The sequence below is a fragment of the Cupressus sempervirens genome, chromosome 4, assembly GCF_028749045.1.
Source record: "Cupressus sempervirens isolate cs-2001-9-10 chromosome 4, ASM2874904v1, whole genome shotgun sequence".
NCBI lineage: Eukaryota > Viridiplantae > Streptophyta > Pinopsida > Cupressales > Cupressaceae > Cupressus > Cupressus sempervirens.
The window spans coordinates 528,578,843-528,602,102 of record NC_143121.1 but is presented as its reverse complement, the minus strand read 5'-3'; the positions used below and the strand labels follow the sequence as shown (position 1 = coordinate 528,602,102).

At 34.0% G+C, this 23,260-nt stretch overlaps 1 protein-coding gene across 2 annotated transcripts in view; it reads left to right on the top strand.

The window, feature by feature from the left end:
* The first annotated feature begins 9,773 nt into the window (after positions 1 to 9,773).
* Positions 9,774 to 23,260, top strand: part of LOC149562256 (uncharacterized) — a 158,700-nt gene continuing 145,213 nt past the window's right edge. Inside the window, exons 1-3 of one of the 2 annotated variants that reach the window (XM_089825790.1) lie at positions 9,774 to 9,971; positions 10,118 to 10,294; positions 10,390 to 10,484. In XM_089825790.1, coding sequence (XP_089681916.1) covers positions 10,177 to 10,294; positions 10,390 to 10,484 — 213 coding nt within the window. In that variant the 5' untranslated portion in view covers positions 9,774 to 9,971; positions 10,118 to 10,176. The other variant, XM_089825789.1, reaches the window with a different exon arrangement.

The window sequence follows — 23,260 nt, the reverse complement described above, 5'->3', positions numbered from 1 at the left end:
CTCTTGGCTTCAAGAATAGTCATGGAAAAGTTCAAAAAATACATTAAAGATTTTATTTGGAAGGGAAATAAGGATAACTCATCTAAGGTTCCTTTAGTAGCTTGGGATAATATTTGTTTACCCAAAGATTGTGGGGGTGCTAGTCTTCATAGCCTTTTTGAGAGGAACATTAGTTTAGGAGCCAAACTATCTTGGAAAATATATGAGAATCCAAGATCTTTATGGGTTAAGATCATTAGGAAAAAGTATTTGGATTTTGATGATCCAACAAGGATTTTCGCAATCAAAGACCCTCCCTAAAGTTCGGCCATGTGGAATTTTGTTATCAAATGCAAATGAGTTATCCTTCCCCATTTATCCTGGGTGGTAAATTCGAGAGATAAGGCTCTTTTTTGGGATGACTCATGGAATAGCTATTGACAGTTAAGACTTTTCTCCAACATCAATGGGAGTTGGCAGTAAAGGATTATTTCGTTCTATCCAGAACAAAAGATGATGGGTTTATGGCAGTTTGGAAAGATCTCTCTCAGCTTCAACTTACATAGTCACAAAAGAACTTCTTGGTTAATATTTTTGAAAAAAGGCTCTTGTACATTAACCAAAATGAGGACAAGTTAGTTTGGACATTAGCTCTGGATGGTAGGTATTTAGTCAAGTTTGGTTATCTTTCTTTGACTAGCAATAATCTTCATCCTAATAGACACATCTTTAGATTTTGTTGGCATCCTATAGTCTTGCCAAAAATAGGCTCTTTTTTATGGTTGGCAATCCTTAAAAGAAATCTTTCTAGTGATCACCTTTTTAGATTAGGTATTGCATACAAATTCCAATGCGTTATGTGTGGAAAGCATCTTGAAGATTCCAATCATTTGTTGGTTTCATGTTCATTTGCTCAAGATGTTTGGTACTGGACACTTAGTAAGTTGAGCTAGAATGGCCCCTTGTTGACTAACCTTCAGGGCCTTCTTGAACAATGGTCACTTCTTTTTAAAGACTCCTTTCTTTCTTAAATTTGGTGGGTGATTCTAGCAGCTATCACTTGGAGTATCTGGTGGGAAAGAAATAAGAGGATTTTTAGACAAGAGAATTGTTTAGTAGCTCAAGTTTGTGAGTTTGTGGAAAAATCAATATCTGAGATGATCAATGCATACACATCTAGATCTAAGTCACTATCTTCACTTTTCTCCTCTCATGATTCCAAGATTTTGAATAGGTGGCCTATCATTTGTATCCCCTTCAAAGGAGTTTTAATAGGCAAACAAAATAAGGAGAGAAGGAAGGACATTACGTGGGATCCACCTAATAAAGATTTTGTTAAAATCAACTTTGATGGAGCTTCAAGAGGAAATCTTGGGATTTCAGGGGTAGGTTGTGTCTTACAAGATTCTAGTTCCCAAGTTATCCAGGCAGCATGTTCCAGGATTCCAATTGGCTCTAATAACATTGTTGAGGCAAGGGCTTTACACTTGGGAATGAGCCTTGCAATTTCTAATGGCATTCAGAGAATCCACATAGAAGGGGATTCTCAAATTATAACTTCAACCATTAAATTAGGACACTCTGCTACTTGGGAGATCCACTACATTGTTCAGAAGGTGAGAGCGTTACTTTCTAAATTTGTAGAATTCAAAATTTCACATTGCTTGAGGGAGGCTAACAAATTAGCAGATTGGCTCACCAATAAAGGGGCTACTTTGGATAAAGGGTCGATTGAATGAGATTCAACATCATTGGCTAATTCATTGAAAGTTGATATAGATTCAATATGGGTGCTTGGAGAAGTCTCTTCACTTAGTATCTGATAGATGTCTAGGGGGTTATCAACTTCTCACATAGTATTTTGGTTTTGAATCTGCTTCCAATTTATTTTTTGGACAGATTCTGGTTGTTTCTCATTGAATATATATTATTTTTTGGGCTGAGAAGGGAGGTTTTCTTCACTGCTTCTTTCCTCCTGGAGCCTTTGAAGTAGTTTAGAATAAAATATAATGGCCCCATCCATTTTTGCCATAATAAAATAAAATTATTTATTTGAATTCAATTTATCAAATATGAAAAAATCATTTTAAAAAACCCCATCAAAAAATCTATTATGAAAAATTAATAAGAGAAATACAAAAAAATAATATGAAAAAATAATGTGTCTAACACATATTCTATTAAATAAATAAATTATAGAAACTAGAAAACAATTTTAAAGATAAAACTAAACTAATATAATAAATAAATTAAAATAATTAAAAAACTAAAACCTAAATCAATTTTAAAAATCAAAAGTTAAATAAATAGAGATCACAATATAAGCTAATGTGAAATCACAAGTAATTATTTTTTAAATAAATAGAAAAAGAAAAAGAAAAAGAATAGTTAAAAATGGAGATTTAAAATATAATCTTATGTGAACAAATTAGATTATTAATAATTTTCAATTTAAATAACATAATATTTACTAAAATCTTTTAAATAGATTAATAAATATTATTTATTTAAATTTAATTTATCAAATATGAAAAAAAAACAATCATTCAAAAAACTCCATCAAAAATTCTATTATGAAAAATTAATAAGAGAAATACAAAAAATAATATGAAAAAATAACATCTCTAACAAATATTATATTGACTAAATAAATTATAGAAACTAAAAAACAATATTCAAAGAAAAAATCTATTAATGTATTTCTACTACTAAAATTTTAGTCCTTATTAATGGAACCCCTAAAGGTTTCTTTGACACTTCAAGAGGTATTAGACAAGGAGATCCCCTATCTCCGTTCCTATACATAATTATGGCAAAAGCCTTCGGCGGAGCAATTACCAAGACTCATAATGATCAGGGGAAAATAAATGGAATTGTTGTTACAAAAAATATCCCCAACATTACCCATCAACAATATAAAGACAATACCATTATGCCGAATTAAAGTTCAACAAAAGAGGCCCTAAATATCAAGTCTATCATTCAACAATATATGGAAGCATCAGGTCAAAAAGTGAATGCAACAAAATCTGAAATATTTTTCATTAACACCAAACTCGAAATGGAAATGCAAATCTGTGACATCATGCAGTATAAAAGGGGTACATTCCCATGTAAATACTTAAGAATCAAGTTAGAAAAAGGCAGTAAATTCAATAAGGCATGACAAAGTATCTTGGATAGATTAGATGCTAAGATAGGAGGATGGAAAGATAAATGGCTTACAAACGCTGGTAAAGTTACCAAAATTAGATCAGTGTTGTACACTATTCCTACGTATCCGCTCTCCTGTCTTCCTTTGTCTAAACATATCAATAAGAAGTTTGAGGCAAAACTTAGAAGCTTCCTTTGGAATGATTGTGATGACTCAAAAAAATTGGCACTCATAAGATGGGATAACATATGTAAACCAAAGGAGCTTGGAGGTTTAAGCATAAAAAACTTAAATTGGCCAAATGAAGCATTAGGGGCTAAACTCACTTGATGCCTTTTTGCAGAAAGAGATCATAAATGGGCTAAAATTATATTTAACAAATATCTTAATGTAGCTGATCCCTATTCTATCTTTAAAATGAGGACTCTCCCAAGAGGATCTAAATGTTGGAACTTTATAGTTAAAAGTTGAGCCCTCATTAGTAAATATCTAACTTGGGATGCTGGAAAGGGTCATGAAGCCTTATTTTGTGAAGATTCATGGGATGGGTATCCCCCAATAGATAGCTTGGGGACCCCATAAAGCATCAAAGAGAAATTAGTCAAATATTGGGGGTGCAAGGTCAGTGATTATAAAACCAAAAAAACTATAATGGAATCACAAGCTAGGAATGGAAATCTATGGATAATATAGACATGGAACTAGTAGCAAAAAAGGTATACAAAAAAAATCCAGAGTAGGAAAATTAAACAGCTAGAAAGGAATGACAATCTCATCTGGGTGGCATCGAAAGATGGTAGGTATAGTGTTAAAAATGGGTATAGAGCTCTGTTTGGGATTCATCCTGTTTGCCAAAGGTAGGCTTCTTTCTCTGGCTAGCATTTCAAAATAGGATCCTAATAGCTAATAGACTCTGCAAGTTGGGTATTGAGGGCCCATCAAGATGTGTGCTATGAAAACAAGATAACAAAGACACTAATCACATCTTATATAGATGCACATATACACAAAGTTGTTGGGAGTGGCTTAGACAAATGCTAGGTTGGATCGCTCCCATGCCAGAATCCCTAGTGGATTTTCTTAAGGGTTGGCCATTAGATAATAGTAAAAGTATCTATAGTAATATTTGGAATATTTTCCCATCTATCCTCATGTGGGACGTATGGAAGGAAAGGAATAGAAGAATAATTCGTGACCTTGATATGAAGCCAAATAAAATTATCAAAAAAATTGAGGCATGTATAGTTAAGACTTTAAATTCTCACCTTAGGAATACTTAGAAAGAATAAGGTTCATTCTTGAGCTGGGATGGGTCAATAAAAAAGAAATGGATAAACCTTATTAATCCTCTACTTATTTATAAAAAGAAGAATAAAGAGGTGAGGGAGAATTATAGATGGACCCCTCCACCTATCGGATGGACCAAGTTAAACTTTGACGAAGCTTCAAGAGGCAATCTTGGTTTTGCAGGAATTGGATGTATCATTAATAATGAGTCAGGCAAGTGGATTGGCAAAAGGGCTAAATCCATAGATCCAACAACTAACAATATGGCTGAACTAGAAGCCCTGCAAAAAGGTTTCCCAATTTGCCTAAATTTAGGCTTATCTAAGATTATCATTGAAGGAGATTCATAGATTGTACTAAATGCAATAAGGAAAAGATCGACGCCTAATTGGGTATTAAACTCAAAATTAGAAGAAGTTCTTAATATTCTGGACCTTTTTGTAGAAACTCAAATTTATCATATTTTTCGAGAAGGTAACAAACATGCAAATTAGCTGGCAAATAAGGGTGCTGATGGTGAAAATATTTTTGTCTTCAATGATTGCTAGTCTTAATAGGAGCCCTTGGTTCTTATTCCATTTATTCATATTTAATCATAAGTATTCTAATCATCAACAAACAACAATCATAACTATATCTGAATAATTGATCTAGATCAACCATATAGAGCAACTCAGGTTTTTAGGTCATAATTTAAATAGCATCCCCATCTTAAGTTAAACCATATATCCTAATATAAACAACTTTCATACCTCTCAATTATGCACTTATCTCCATGTATAATAATATAGTCTCATTTATATAGCGAATATAGGGGAAGATGGAGAGAAATTATGGTTCTATCTAATAGGTAATAAAATTTTAAATTAGAATATATAAAGTACCGCCAACTTAGATGACTTTTACATTAGGAGTGAAGTCTTGTTAATTATTATGAGAATGCCTATATAATTCCAGCTAATTACACATCATTAGAAATAAATATCTCTTAAACACATTCCTTTTATCCCCTATTATCATCTAGAGCCATCCATCTCTTCCCTATCCTTTCCATCATGTTGTGCCACTTAGCCCCATCATGTTTCATTTTGTATTGGCGTCATGAAGGTAGCATCAGCTGATGTCAGCATAAATCTAGGCACTTCTAGATCCTTCGTTTGTAGTTTTTGGATTTTTATACCTGTTGTTTTCCCATCCCTTTCAGTTCGAGCTAGTTGTTTTCTTCATTATGGATACCAATATCAATGTATTCCATGTGTCAGAAGGGTGGATGATGGCATTTCGTGGCAATGTGAAACCTAAGAGATGGAGCCGACTATTAAAATTGGTGGATAACATGATGAGGATTGCGATGAGCCATGCCCTAAGAGAAGGTATTTTTAACTATAATTTCACATGGTGAACAAACAGTGATATTATAGGGGCATTCATAGGTTGTTTGGCCAGAGCCAAAGTAGAAAAATGGGCAATGATTAGACTTTGTCATAATATTTCTGATCTAGTTTGGTGTTTGGGATTGGAAGAAACCATTATGAACTTAGATGAGAAACTTATGACTCCCCTTCTAGAAATGTTCATGACACATCCACCTAAGAGTTTTGATCTAGCCATTGTGCCCAGACGCCCTTCCCTGGTTATTCAAGAGTATGTTACCTTTAATTGAGTTTGGTCGGAGAGGGATCATAGAGGATGGTGACAAGGCTTGGCTCAAAAACTACCTGGGCATTTTTAAATCTTATATCCACCTGGGTGTGGAGCTGAAGAATCTAGAAGCATTGGAATTCTACATCCCGAACATAGAAAAATCTAGCAGGGAAAAGAGCGCCTTCAAATTTCCGCTTTAGTTCCAATTTGAAAATCCCAAGGACATTGCAGAAATTATTATGGTTTTCTAGAAAAAGTAGTTTGATACACATACAAAGTAAGTGTGGATGATAAGTTTTTTGTATTTTAGTAGTTGGGTTGAAGGATCCCCTATTTTACCCTCGACCCCTTGTGTTTTGTTTTGGTCCTGGTTAGGTCCTTTTCTTCACTCCCTTTCAAACTTGTAGGCGTAGTTCCTCAGAGATTGCCATGTTGATATGCTAGGGGCAATCAATAATGTATCTTAAGCTTATTATCTCGGTAAACTAGTATAGATAGTAAGACATGTTTATAGTCTCTGTAATGTTTTAAGGATAATATTAGATCTTATATAGGTTGTAGTGTGATACATCGTATTTTGGCTCCCTTTTCAGAAGAAGTCTGCAAGCTTGTTTATCTTTGTAAAATCATGTTGATATTAATATATATGATGGTATTTCTATATTAATGGTGAGATTAATTTTGCCCCTTTGCTTCCTCTAGACTAAATTTGCTTAAGACCTATTCTTATTTGCTTAATAATTGTAGGTTCTGTGTTTAGTTGCGTATAAGTAATGTTATGTGAATGCAAGAGGATATCATTCTACTCATGATAATAAGCCTGAGCAGATTTGAATGACTTAAAGCATCCTAAAAGGGTAATTAGGATGTCATTTAGAGCAATCAACAGAGGTAACTCTAAAAGAACAAATTCTTAATATGGTGTTCTTTAAATAAGTAAGGGCAGTAATTACCCCATTTATGAAAGAATTAATTTATAAAAGTCCAGTGATTTCAAGATTAATATGCTAATACCCGCTATAGTAGGACTCAGAATAATTAAAAATGTTTTCTTTTGATTAAAGAATGTTAGGATCAAACTTATATTAGAAATGTATATTATGTCAAATTAGAGAGATTAGCATCTAATTGGGTTTGATTCCAATATCCTTGTCCCTCATGGATAACTAAAGTATTTTAGTAATATCCTGCCACAAATTCAAGTCATTAAATATTTTTAACTAACAACACTAATGCCTGCTTTAAGTTGTATAATTGAGTAGCAGGAGAGTAAGGTGCAAGCACATTAGACAATAGCTAAGAAGAAGTACCTTCTAAGAGTACAAAGTTCTGGTTGAACTAGTCATCTTAGACACAGGATTATGATTGATCGGTATAGGAATAATCAAAGATTATAAATTCAGAAAAGAATTCTTGTCTTTCTCCTTGTAATGACAATAAAATTGTGGAAAATGTCAATTGGGGTATGCCCCTTTTAATTATGTAAAAATAAAGGACTATGGTCCCAAGCAAGACTAAAGGTTTTCTTCTCCATTCTTTCCTACCAGTGCCTATTTGAACATAGATACTCTATTGTATTTTTATATTATTAGATTAATATAATCAAAGGCTTCGATCATTTACCGATCAAATTTTTTTTAAAGAAAAAGCTAAACTAATATAAAAAATAAATTTTATAAATCAAAAGTTCAATAAATAGAGATCACAACATGAGCTAATGTGGAGATCACACCTTTTTTTTTAAATAAATAGAAAAAAGAAGAAGTTAAAAGTGGAGATAACAACTAATAAATATCAAAACAAGAGTTTAAAGTGGAGTGAAATAAAAACTTGTAGATAAATAATTAACGAGAAGGATTTACAATTTTATGGCCAAATTGACAACTTAGCCAACTCACAACTTTTTTGACCAATTGACAACTTTTTTGTTAAAAATTGAATTTCTAAGAAGAAAGTTCACACAAATTGCCTATTGGCTAAAAAATCAAAACTTAAAAATAGGGGAAAAAATATAAGTTGAAATTTGAGATAACAACAAATTAATTTTCTAAATAAATAAGAAAAAAGTAACAGTCAAAAGTAGAGTAAGATGAAAACTAGTAAAAAACAATCAACAAAAAGGGATGACAATTTCTAGACAAAAAAGTAATTTTATGAGGGCAAAGCTCCCACACAAAGCCTATCATCCAATTATATACTTGTTCCACTCTTTTACAATTGTGTAGTTAAAATTTAACATGTAAACACAATCAATTGAAAATCCTAAGTTGTCTTATCTATGTAAAATCAAACTACCGTGAGGAGGAAAAATAGTAAAGTGCATAAACAAAACAAAAAAATGCAAAATTCAAAACATGAACTCCCTTATGAATCTCCAATCACTGACCCTCTTTCCAAATCTCTAAAACAATGCTGTAAATGAGTTGCAAGCACAAATAATTTAGATAGAAAAGATTGCAAAGATTTAATTCAACCTAGGAGAGATGAATGATTATGATCATGTACGAGAAAGTTCAAGCACAAATGATTTAGATAGAAAAGATTGCAAAGATTTAATTCAACTTAGGAGAGATGAATGATTATGATCATGTACGAGAAAGTTTACCAAAAATTGGGGGACAATGGGATAAATGTTGAAAAATCAAATGTAAAATGGTGACTACTATTAGAAGGTGAGAATGTGATTGGGAAAACAAAAGAATAAATAATAAAATGTTATCTAATTATTTCAAAATTGATTAATTACTAGAAATTGATAAGTTAATCAAATAATAAAATTATCCTATCAGTAAGGGGGAAGAGAATGATTTTGATCAATTAGGCTTGTTTATGACACGATTAGGGAATATTGGGACTCATTAGGAATGATTAGGAAAGAAATGGGAAAGAATATGAATGTTTATGAAAACATAGTAAAAGTGATTATATAATTAGAAATTGTTCAATTGATGATGAAAATTGACTATAAAAGAGAAATCTAATCACATTCTTTGCTAAGAAAAGTTGAAGGCTAACAAGGAACCATGTGTAAAGCCCTAACATCAATTTTAAGAGACATGATCAATGACTTTATTTTTATTATTGTGGAATCCCTAGAAATTGGTGCTAAGGTTGCATGCAAAGGTAAATTGGAAACTCTAAGACAATAAATGAACTAAGTGTCAAATGTACACAAATTAAACTAAAAGTGCATAATAATTTTATAAACTTTTCACACACTTCAAAATATTTTTCTACTAAAAAGTAAAATATTAATACAAAATCATAAAAATTATTATCATATTCTATTATATTCTATGATACTGCTATATAATTTTTCAAATCGCCCTCTATAACCTAACATCACTAGGTGTGACCAATAAAAAATATCATGATGACATTGACACCACCTTTTAACTTCAAATATTTAACACAAAACTTAAAAATAACCAATAAATAGGTAGTCCAAGATTAAAATCCTTTTACTCCACATATAAAAACACCTTTTGAAATTAAATAAAAATTAATATAAAATATCATAGAATACTAAACTTTTATATCCACTCATATTATACTCCAAAATTAATTGAAAACCAATATCTGCATTTTAAATCACTTTCCATAACCTAACATACTAATTATTTATTATTAGGAGGGAGTGCCATCATGACATTGACACCAATATTCAACCTACAAACTGTACAAAATAAAGCAAATTATAATAATAATAACACATTGTCAATTCTAAGTAGAGGGATGCGGAGGGAACAAGCCGAATGGATTGACCGTGACAATGATTTAGCGCCGTTGAAAAGAACGAGGCGTACAGCGTGTAATCATCGATAGGCCGCAGACTGATTTTCCAACTTCAGCGGGACCCAATGCCGACCCGAATCTTTTTCCGTCCCACCAAGATTAGCAAGTACCAGTTGAGTCAATCACCTTCAATGGCTGTCATACCATCTGGAATTTCAACTGGCTGTAGAAAATCTGAATGCTGAAGAATTCTTTTTCAAATTTTTCATCAGGCAGAAAATCTGAATTCTTAAGAATTCTCTTCAATTTTTTCTTCAGGCAGGATTGCAGTAGGTAATTTACATTCTGTAATCAATTGGTTGAGTGATGCGAGCAGAATGAAGAGTGTAAGAGATTTGTGTTCCAGGCGAACGGTCATAGCTCTGTTTTTAGGGCAAGTGGTATCTTTGCTTATAACGTCCACTGGATTCTCCTCCTCTGAACTTGCACGGCGAGGTCTGACCTACAATTTGCCTTTCATGGTTTATGCTTTAACATATTGTTCTGAAATTTGATGTCTTTCTAACTTCATTGTCATAAATGCTTTGCAGGTATTAATGTGCCTACATCTCAATCCTTGTTGAATTATGTGCTTCTGGCCATTGTGTTTGGAAGCATAGTCATCCATCGCGGAAAAGGGCTCCGGGTAATTAATCCATTTCTTGAATTCTTATAGGCCTGTAGCCATCGCTTCATTGGCATGTGAGCCAGGGTTGGATTGTGACGAGATACAAAATTTTGGAAAAAAATTGTGTCTGTTTTTTATTATCACATTCCCCGGTCCAAATTTACCAGCGCAGGGGAATTTCTGACCAAAATTTAGAAGAGGAGTTCCATTCTCTAGAAAGAACTGGCTATTTCTCTAATTTAGGCATGTTTTTGTAAAAGTTTGCTGTTGTGTGGGTGGTTCCACAAGACAGACAAATTGATAAAGATTATTCTTAGAAATTAAAATATTCGCTTAAATCATCATCAAAATAATACAAGTATCCCGGAAGAAGTGAGAAAGTATTGCAATACAAGATCAGGGACATTAAGTTTTAGTGTGTTTTTGTATCTGCTGCTGCATTTCTCTGAAGTCTAATCCCCTGACGTATAATTTTGATCAGAATTTCCCTTGTTTTCTGCATTCCTACCATTTAAAGAACAGTGGGCACTTATGCTGGTGTTGTAGGTGGCGGATTCCATGTTGTACTGCTAATTTGTCCCTAAAACTACTAGAATACTCAATAGACATTCCTCTTCTCTCTTCCTTAAGGGTTTTTCATCTACCAGTTTTATGCTCAAGTTGTGGGGAGTTGTTCCTTAATTGAACTATAAACATCTTCATTCACATTTCTTCCTTGATTCACATTTCCCTGTCACAGTTACCAAGGAGGGGCTTGTTTGAATCCAAGCAAATGGATCTTATCCCAAGAGAGGGTAGGGGTCACCGTTTGTAAGCCTTTGTGGTACAGACTTGGACTTGTAAACTTTGAGGGAATCCATTGTTGGTTTCTAGGCAACTTGGATAACACTTACACCTTCCATCCTTGACTTGAAATAGTAGTAAGGTTGGATATGAGTGTTAAAGATAGCTTAAATCTAATAAGATAGATAACCAATTCTATCAGGGAATGCCCTAATTCAAACCCTAATTGAGAAATTTAGGATAAATTAAGTAAAGTCTCAACGAGATGGGGAGAATTTGAGGTCTCCAGTATTAATACAACTATTTCTCAAAAATAGGAGATAGGAGTACTTGGAGACAACAATTTTGTTTATAATATAATTTAATAAATTCCAACAAATATCATAGATTCATAACATAGTGCTTCGAGAATAGGAACAATGGAAACTTTTAAGTATGAACATTGAACATTTAAACCAAAGGCAAATACTAAAGACTAATAGCTTAGATCCTGATTCAGGTTCTTGCCTGCAAAGGCGGAAGCGATTGTGACTAGAGGTGGATTTGGCAGCGGAGGAGGGTGGAAGCTAGCTAGAAGTCACTTCTAGCCAGTCGGAGGTGGGTGGCTTTGGTGAAATGGATTCCACCCGCCTACGGTTGGCTGGAAGTGACTTCCGACAATCTTCCACCCCCAGCTAGTCAAAGGCAAGTAGAAGCCATCTTCTAGCTAGTCAGAGGCAGATGTAAGCCATTTAATGGCTTCTGCCCACCTCCAGTTGGTTGGAAGTGGCTTCTGGCAAAATGGATTCCACTCGTCTCCGGCTGGTTGGAAGTGACTTCCAACCATCTTCCGTGAGCATCCAGGCACCTCCAGTAGCTTCTACGGGCCCAAATAGTTGAAAATCCTGTTTTGCTAATTTTTGCCACTCAAAACACTTTATTAGTACATTGGGAAATACATTTTTCAACTAGTATTTTGCTCCTAAACCCTAAAACAGCCCTAAAAGAGATGATGATTTTCTTGTGAATCCGAATGATTGGGATTTGGATTGATGAACATTGGATGATGAATTATATTTTGATTTTGTAATTGTGATGATTTGCTGATTTGCATTAGAATTGTGGACATAGACATATATGATATGGTTTATAATCTTATTGAATATTTGAATTTCAATGTGAATATGTGTTGGTGAAGTTTCAAGTATTATACTATCAAATGTTTTAGTTTTGTATATTTCTTTCATTTCTTTGCATATACATAGTATACACACTTTACATATATATAGCGTGCGCGCGCGCGCACACACACACATCAACATGCATCCAAATCGGTAACCAAGACTAATAGTAATGTCATTTACTCATTTAATATTGTGTCATATAGATTCAAATAGTTCAAAACTCAATTTGCATATCTGATTTCTGATTGTCGCATATGATTATCTTAGATTAATAAATACCAAGATTATCATTGCATATTGAAATTTGAAATTCTAAATTATAAAGTTTGATGCCAAATCGCTGATATCCAAACAAAAAACTTAGAACTATAAACATTGTAAACATTGTAAACATTGTCTCTAGTTAGGGCTTTGTCTCAGTCCAAATGGGAAATGGTCGGGCTTCTAAATGCTCAAAGTGATGGTCAAAATAAAATATTTTGTATTTAATTTGCCTTTTTCTTCGGAGATGCATGAGAGACTTCTAATTTTGTGGCCGGAGACTCAGAGACTTTGATGTGAAGTCTCGAAACATTTATGAAGACTTTGGAGGCTCAAAAAGTCTTAGAGACGCATCTCAGAGGGGTGAGATGTGTCTTCTAGTGACACTGACAAAAACAAAATACCCATATACAACACTTCATAAATCCTTAACATCATCAAACCCATAGAACCAAACCAAGCTAAAATCATTGCAAAACTGAAGTCAAGTGCACGGACCAGCTATTACGATAATAGATAGCTTCTATTATTATCTAATGGTTAACTATTTGTAATCTATTGTAAATATTAGAATGTTTCTAATATTTAGTTAGCTTGTACTTAACTGTTAGTTTTCTATTAGCTAGAATAGAATGTTTCTATTCTTTATGATCGTTTCCTAAGGAAACCTTGTTCATTGTTTTGTATATATTGACCTCTTGGTCCTTGTTAATATCAAGCAAGTATTTTACCAATTACTTTGAAATATGGTATTAGAGCCAGTACTTCAATTTTTTTTCGGAAAATTTATATTTTCTTTCGAAGTTATTTGCTAAATTTTTTTAAAATCATTTTAGCAACTTTCTCTACAACCCGTTTAGGGTTTCCGTTTTGAGAAATCCATCCTGTAAAGAAAATCATGTTTTTGCAAAATCTAGAAGCGGTCTTCAAAGCGTGACCTGCAACAGCGTTTGGTTTTCATACTTGACCTTCTACCATCGATTTTTCAACAACCATGAACTGGTTTTTGGGTACAATCATTTTTTTTGCAAGATCAATGCCGTTTTTTCTTGCAAAAGTTTTTCTACAGCCGTTTTTGCCATTTGCGCGCTTGTAACACCATTTTTTTGTTTCAAAACTTTTATCTCTAGCAACGCCTCTGCAAGAATGCCCCTCTTTGTGTAAAAGTCAGCTGTCATCTACCTAAAATTTCCATTTTTTCTGCAACTTTTTCCTTTAATGGCCGTTGAGTAGGGTTTTGTTCAAAAGCCCTAGTTTCTTGGCTTGATTTTTTTTTGATTATACATTCCTGATGTGTTTTTCGATAGCTCAATTAGGTTGTCATTAGATTTTTCTGGGTGCCTTGATTTTTGAGTCAACAGATCTAGAAATTGACAACATATTCTTTCTGGGTTTCTCGAGCTCTCTTCTAAGTACCCCTTCAATTTTTATGGGTCTTCCATTTTTTTGCTCCGAAGTATTTGCTTCACAGATTTTCATTTTTTTTACTGAAACACGTGCTATGACATCTCTGACTAATATTTTGCTCGAGGGCAATTCAAAATTCAATGGTTAGAATTATGACACATGGGAGCCGTGGATACTAGCAATCTTTGAATATTAGAATATTGATTAGATTGTTTTGGGTGTTACAAAACGTCCAAATGCAACTGGTATTGATCAGGATTCATGGGATCTAAATAACTAGGAGGGGGTGATGCTTCTCAAATTATCCGTAGCTGATGATTAGCTCCCTCAGATACAAAACAACTCCTGAGATATGGGAGCATCTGAAGAAAATTCATGAGACATCAGACAAAAGTAGAGCCTTCTTTATCAAGAGCACTTTGTATTCTATTATCATGGATGAGCGGAAATTGCTCCAGTAACACCTGAATTGGATTTAGGAAACCCGCGATTAGTTTCTTATGGAGGAAGAGGACATTGTGGTCATAACTCGTAAAAGTTTGCCCAAGTCCTACGAGCATTTTATTGAGACTCTCCAAATCACTTCTACTGGTGTTGATTTGAAGTTTACAGATCTTTGCACACTTGTGCTTTAGCAAGATCAGAGGAAGCAACAGTTCGGTAGTAGTTCCAACTCCACCTCTACAGAGTAAGCCTTTGCTGCTAAATCCTTTCAGAAGGATAAAGGCAAGTCTTAGTAGTCTTCTCAACAGAAATCCTCCACTCCAGCTTTAGAAAGCTCTAGGAAAAAGAACATTCAATGCAACTATTGCCACAAGCATATTCACATGAAGGTTGGATATCGGAAACGCTTAGCTGCCCAATCTAAGCAACTAGCTTCGTAGTCCAAAACAACTAGTGCAGAGCACAATGAGCCGACAAAATCTTCTTTTTATGGCTTTATGGCTAAAAGACTTGCAGATCATGTGAAGTCATCTACCTAGTATATTGATTCAGGCACCTCTCGTCATTTCACCCATTGTAGAGACTGGTTCATTGACTGCTAGCCTTATTTAGATTCTGTTATTTTTGGTGGTGCAGAAGAGTACATTGTTGTCGGCAAAGGAAACATTCAGATTCAGTTTGTTGGGAAGAATCTCATTTTCCTCGATGTGTACTATGTTCCAAGGATGGAACTAAATCTACTCTCAGTTAGTTAGTTGCTGTGACACTCTCCACAGTTGGATGTCACCATCAATTTACATAAGTGCACCGTTACTGATAGGGCGACTTAGTCTATTGTTGTAGTGGGTCTTGAGGATCATGGTATTTGGTGGGAATTGTGAATAGTGAAAGGTGGAGTTGTTCCTTAATTGAACTATAAACATCTTCATTGTTCATTTTATTTTTGCCCCTTATGTAAGGTTTTGCCTTCATGTTGTTATCAGGGGTTGAAGAATATTCATTTTCTTGTTGTTGAGGGTGTCATGGACTGATAATGCATTGCTATGCATCTTTATTTATATAGAAGAATTTTTATGATTATAAATATAGCTCTAGACTCGGTTAGCGCTAGTGTTTTATCATCATTTGTATTGTAAATGTTGTGAATGTATTGTATGGGTATTGAAAATTAATCATTTTTTGGGCGGAAATAGAGGAGAGAAAAACTGGAATTAGCGCAAAATTTAAACAAGAGTCTGGTTAATGCTTAATTTTTGGTATTAGGCACATAGTGAAGGTGTAATCATACATATGTTACATTTAAGTCAACAAATTTTATTTATAGTAAACTAAATCTGTTGTATGCTTGGTGAATAATATGGGATCTAGTGGGAATGCATTGGGACTTGTATCCAAGCCCAAGTTCAGTTTTATTTAGACATGATTGAATTGTTGGAACTGGGTAAAATATTATTTGAGGATAATAGCAAAGCTTGAGTTCATGTTCATTGTAGGCATAATAAAATGTATAAAATTTATGTTTATTGTCGACATAATAAAATTGTTAAAATTCATGTCCATTGTAGATATAATCACATGAAGTTAGGAATGATTAGCGAATTACCAAAAAATGACCTTGACCTTTTGTTATTAGGGCAGTTCTCAGGCTGCTTTCTGTTAGGGTTTCTATTTGTTACTCTTGTGTCAACATAATTCATATGAGAAAATCCTATCTTCAATTTAGTAGGGTAGGCTTCTTGATTTAATCTATACCTGAAATTTAAAGAAGAAATTGTTACATGCTAGGGTTGCTGTTGCATCAAAAGATCAATTTTCCAATGCCCAATACAACCACTAGACTTATAGAACACATGGGGTGGTTAAGCCATGTTACAAATCTTGGAGGGAGATGTTGGTGGTTAGTCCAACAATCGCCCCCTTAGTGTTACTCGAGGAGATTTGAAGCTGTGATCAAGCTCAAATACCAATTGTCACAAGCTAGGGTTGCTATTGCACCGAAAGATCGATCTATCAATGTCCGATACAACCACTAGACTTATAGAACATAGGAGGCAGTTAAGCCATGTCACGAATCCCGAAGGGAAACATTGTTGGTTAGTTTAACAGAAACTAGATTGCAGATTATGCGCATTGCACAAATATTTTTTATTTTTATTTTGTATGTAAACAAAATGCTTGAAAAGTTATTTAGACCTATAAGGACTCCAAGGGAAAAAGTAGTTGTTTCACCATGAGATTTTTTCAGTTGGTAGCTAAGCTCTGTCACAAATTTAAATACTAATGATTTCTAATCATTAAACAAAGAGCAATGGATAAACATTGATAGTCGGATTGATATGAATAACAACACAAGAATTGTAACTTCTATTGGTGAAGAAGAAGATTGAAAGAAAACAACTTTGAAGCATACAAATCTACTCCACAAGGTAGAAGATTGGTGCCACACAAAATTGAATAGTAACTTTCTTTATTACTTGCGAAAAATGCACAATTACAACACAATTCTAACTCTGAAACTTTTTTCAATACAAAGTGTACTTATCTTGCTGCAAGGTTTTCTCTTTTTTGAGCTAAAGTATATTATGAAGTTAAACACTAATGCTTTCCAATGATTAAAATAAAGACCAATGGATACACATTGTGATATGTTTGCCCCTGATTTTTGTTTGTTCTATTGTCTTGAGGGAGTAAAACGGAGATGCAGAAAGTGTTTTATTTTTGAAATTTCATTCACCATTTTTTGATGCATATATTGAATACACATTGCAATGAAATAGAATAGATAATTCAATTACATTAAACCACAAGTATCACAATAACAAGACCAGTAAGCTTTGAGCATTAAACTGAAATCAGATCTGTAAAATTAATTCACAGACCTGATTAAAATGCGAAGTAGATTTTTTAGACCTTCAAGTGAACAACAAACTCTCCAAAACCCCACCAAATGACTCGAGACCAGAAACCGACCAAATGCATATTTCAAATGTTAGAAAACTACACCGAAGAACAGTTGGAACCACCAGAAAATAACCATGTGCCAAATGAGGAATGGTGCCCAACGTAGAGGGCGATTTGCCTTAATAAATCAGTACATCAAAAACCAGGAATGAATACTCAAAATGTAGCATCCAGAATCCCTAGAATGATATCTGTCACTCTCACTGAGTCAACTGCGCTTCTCAGTAGCTTTCAAATGCAGACTTGCAAACCAAAAGGGCACTAAATCATTGAACAACACTCTAAAAATGCTCATGACACACCAAACCTTCAGTACTCATATCAGGAAACTTCAATTAACCCTAACATCTTCAAACCAATATCACCAAACCAAGCCAAAATTATTACAAAACTGAAGCTAAGCACAACAACCAGCTAGGATAGGAATTTCACCATAGAAACCAGCAACCAAAAAGAGGGCTTTCATTCTCAACTAGTAAAAGAACTCATAGAGCTCATTCTAGCAACAGCTACTTAAGTGGTCAAATCCAATATGTGCAAATGTGTAACCCTAAAATCTTCAAACCAATATCACCAAACCAAGCCAAAATCATTACAAAACCGAAGCTAAGCACAACAATCAGCCAGGATGGAAATTTCACCATAGAAACCAGCAACCAAAAAGAGGGCTTTCATCCTCAACTAGTAAAAGAACTCATAGAGCTCATTCTAGCAACACTTAACTGGTCAAATCCAATATGTGCAAATGAGAGCTCAAACTGAACTTTATAAGAAGAGGGAAGAATTAGGGCTACACACATTTGAGTTGGAATTCATTATCCTCTCATTTTACCTTTGAAATAATATGAAATCCCATTTGAGCTCACAAAAATTAACTTTTAAAAACATTTTATTCAAGGCCAGGTCTAGGCATCATCTTTTGAAGGCAAATAAATCTTTTAAATTATTAAAAACCTCGCCTTTGCCTTCCCATTGCTTTTTGGGAGCCAACTTGATTTTGAAAAACTACTTAAAGTGATCCTCTTCCCTAGGCATAGGAATAGGGGAACTTTTATGAAGCTTGCCCCTTAAGTTATAATAAAATGACTATAAAAAGTAGTTAAGTGAAATAAAATAAATATTACTGTCAACCCTAGAATTCACCAAGGCATTGAACTCAAAGCATTGCACTCTGAACTAAGAGGTGACAAAAGCTAAAACCAAGTGATATGAATAACACTTAAAATAGGGGATGGACCTGCAACACAATGGTTATTACTAGTTGTGTTAATACAACAGTATCTGGATCAAATTTCTTGCAGGTCATCATATGGAAGGAAGGTCATTGCCAATGGAGGAAAGACTAACACGTGTACACAGAAGAAGGGAGTCTCCAATCAGACAGCCTGTGATGCCAGCACAAAGTGTATACACCCAAAATTGGTCAGGCAAAGTCAATCAAAGTCAAACGAGGTCAAATCAAGCAATCAGTGATCAAAGCATGAATTATTTGAAAATCAAAGCCAATTGGATTAATTAAATCAAAAGATCAAATAACTATGTAATTGATTTCGCCAGTTAAGGTCGAATAATTAATTAAATCCAACCCAATCAAATTAAATACATGGCTAACTCAGTTAACCAATTAATTAAATAAATCAAATAATCCTCACCCACCACATAAGGACAATTCAATCAACCAATGAGGTGAGAGTATTTGACTCACATTGATCAAGGAAGCTTTAGTTCTCCACCACGCATCTTGACTTTGCATCTTGACCATTCAATTTGTCTTTGTCCCAACATTTGAAACCACTAACTCAACTCTCATCTAATCATGGTTATCTTCTACTCCCTACTCTTGGAAAATTCTATAAATATGAGGGCTAAATAGAGTTAAATGATCCATTATCTTAGTGCATCATTACACTAGTGAAATTGTCTTAGGCTTTGAATTCAATTTGAGTAGTAGTGATAATGGAGCATGATAGTTTGTTTTTGAGCATAATTGAGCTAGATTAGGGTGAATTTGCATCATAAATCATTGCTTCTCATTCTAAATTTGTCAATATTGAGTGCTAAATCTGAGAGCGCTCCTTTAGCTTCCTAGTCAGAGAGACATAGGATGGTGTTAATTGTCTAGTTTGAATTGTTTAGCATGTTAGATCTTTAAATTCACTTAAATTGACAGTATTCAATTAATGTTTCATGAATATACTTTTTCTAGTGTACACATAGTGTACGACTGCTAATTAGGAGCATGGAAGATGGAAGTGCATGAGAGATACATACATGCACTATGATGGCAGAAAAATTGACACCACCCACGACATGTGAGCAGATAGTTGCAAGCAGCAACAAATCAACTATTGAGAGATAAGGATGATAGGAGAACTGATAAGGGGGTGAAGGATTGATAAAGGGTGCACAGTGTGATGGAAAGATAAGGAGATATAGAGGGATAAGGAGTTAAATAAGAGTGGCAAGGAGGTGCTTGAGCATGGAAAGGTAAGAAGGCTAGCAAGGGAGTTAGCATTAGGATGGAAAGAGGAGAAATAAGGGTGTAAATGCCAAATGTATATAAGGATGAAGTCCCTAAAAAATGTGGACTCATTGGTTCATAGCTCAAGTCAAATGCTTTTACTGAAAAAAACTCTTACTTAAAATAGCCATATGCCAAAAATAAAAACTCAGTTGGAAAACACTGAAAATAGCTGCTAGAGCTCTTCACAGGACATTGAGTCCCCTTATCCCATACCACTTAGCCTACAAGAACCCAAAGATAGGCTAAGGGGAACCTCAAATTGAATAGGTACTAGAAAGGGAGTTTAAAGTCCTCCCTTCCCAAGATTGCTTTTCCTCAAGCAATTGTGAATACAGATACTGTTAAATCTGCTCACTATTCCATGTAGCATCCTCAACTAGCAAGTTTTTCCACTTCACCAAGTATCCCTTGATAACCCTCTTATATACAAAATGCTCCTTGAAATCAATCACTTCCTTTGTAATCAATATCAACTTGCTTTCCTCATCTAAAGGAGGCTTACTCTATGGAAGGGATCACATTACGCTCAAGTGTCTTGTTATCTATTTGACCTCAGCTCAAATAGAAAGAGCTATACTATTGGAAATGACTGATTATCTAAGTGTTTATGTTCAAAGCATAACATTATGCAAACACTTGATCATTTATGTCTATAAATTGCATTTTATGATGAAAATAGAACAATATCTCATGAAGTAAAATAAGTGTCATAAATTTTTCTGAAAATGTAATTTTATTCATCAAATGTCCATAATGTTCCACACAAGCCGTGAAACTAAGTAGTCAAATAAATAAACCAAAGCTTGACTTTGAATATAAATACAAATGCGGAAAAGAAATATGAAAGTAAGAAGGGTCACGGGTGCCAGCCATTGCCTGGAATGGTTGGCTGTGTTGCTGCTTGTGCTTGCTCTCGCTGTCCCGCTTTCCATGCTCCTGCTCCAACTCGTGCAATTGCAAAAAATGAGTTAGATCTAAAAGGTCTAAGCAATGGCTAGCAAACTCACCATCCTACCATGCATATGTATCTACATCTAGAATCCTAAACCATGATTTGTTTTTCTAACTGGTTGTGTCGTGCAGAAAAAGATCAATGTCACATGGACTTAATATGTGGCTCACACAAGGGTTCGAGCCCAAGGTATCATTGATTAACAGGTTTATATCAGCCACATAAAGAAGAGCATAATATTAAAGGGACATGTGCCTATTATACATGAAACCTTTTATTATCACATTGCAGATTACAAAGAAAGATAAATCAACAAAATAACTGTTTAAGGGACAACCATTATTAGCTTGGAACCTTACAGTAAATCAGTAATCAAAGATGCAGTATGTAAAAGTGGTCAACAAGCAAAATGTGGAATGCTATAGGAAGAGTAGCACGAGAAATGAATTTTCAATGAAAATTCGTTTTAAGAAATGAATTGAAAGTCTTCTAAGTTCAAATATTTCAGTGAATGGAAGAGCATACCAAGTGTTAAGAATATAGCTTCATTGGATTAAAGCATTCGTATCATGAATAATGATGAACGAACGCATATATAGATATGATGTTGTTACATACAAATATATATATGTGTGTGTGTATTCATCACTTTATATTACAAGTCCCCTTAACTAATCTGAATCAACAGTATTTATGTATCGTCTTTCTTATTGGTTATAATTAAGAGGAGTCACGATTATGATTGGGTGTGTGTGTGTGTGTGTGTATGTGTGTGTGTATAAGCATTCATCATTTACATTACAAGTGCCCTTAACTAATCTGAATCGACAGTATTTGTGTATCAGCTTTCACATCGGTTATAATTAAGAGGAGTCATGATTATGAATGGGTGTGACTCCCCATGGCAGGTGACACAGGGGGAGTCATAACCATTCATAAATGTGACCCCCTATAGTATACTTATATCTCCGACGATTGTGGGAGAATACAATTAATAACAAGGCATTGTATCTCTTCTAGCAGTCATCGATATCAAATACATTAAGTCTGTCATTCATCGATCCTCTATAATAAACAAAGAAATCAGATCCACGTCTGATCTGCATTATCAGCAAGGGAAAAGTGAAGGTGTTGAGAGCAATCACAGAAAAGAGACATTGCTAACTGTTATTCTCAAATATAGATTCATTCTCTAGAAAAGATCCACAAATATCATGGTATCAGAGCTTAACTAGAGGAAAAAAATTGGAATTCAGAATTGTTCTTTGCCTTATAGAAATCATATTCTATCCAAATCAAAATGGTGAACGAAATCAAAATAGAAGATTGATTGGAAGGGGATGCAAACTTCTCCTCATGGAAAATTCAAATTATAGTCTTTTACTTAAAGAACTCAAATTAGAGTCTTTTATAGAAAAAGACATTAAGATGCCTGAAGAAGAATTAAGAAAACAACTTGGAAAAGACGAAACAATAAAGCTAAGAAGATCATAATTAATGCTGTTAAGGGATCACATACTTCCTTCCATAGCAAGATTGAAAACAATGTATGAAGTGTTTAAAACTATAAAAGATACATTTAAAATAAACAATGCAAGCAGAAAACTGACATTAAAACATCAACTCATGAATATAAAAATAAACAAAGGAGAGTTAATGACAAATTATTTTTTAAGAATCTCTAAGATAAGAGATCAACTTGCCACTATTGGAAACAATGCAAATGATGAGGAACTTACTCTAATTGCTCTATGAGGCCTACCTCTAACATGGGAACCTTTCATTCAATGTGTAAGTTGTCAATCTCTTCCAAAGTTTGATCAACTCAAGAATGAGTGTATTCAAGAAGAATCTTGGTTAATCTCTAGAGGAATCTGCACAAATCAAGAAGGAGAGATTCAAGCCTTACATACCAACAACAAAGGGAAGAAAGAGGAAATTCAAATCTAAGAGAGGAAATAATTCTCAATACCACAAAGAAAATGATCTATCCAAAGTTCAATGCTACCGATGTGATAAATTTGGTCACATCCAAAGAGATTGTCCTGAAAGAAAGAAAATTCAAGCTACCATATCGAAATCTCATGAAGTGGAAAATCCTTTATTCTATGTAGCCTTGTCAAGTGAATTAAATGCAAGTAATAGTATTTGGATAATAGATAGTGGAGCTTCAAGGCACATAACTGGATTCAGAAATCAGTTTGAAACATTCAAAGAATATTGCACAAAAGAAGTCACTATTGGAGATAATTCTACTCATCTAGTAAAAGGAATTGGGACCTGCTCCTTACAACTAAAA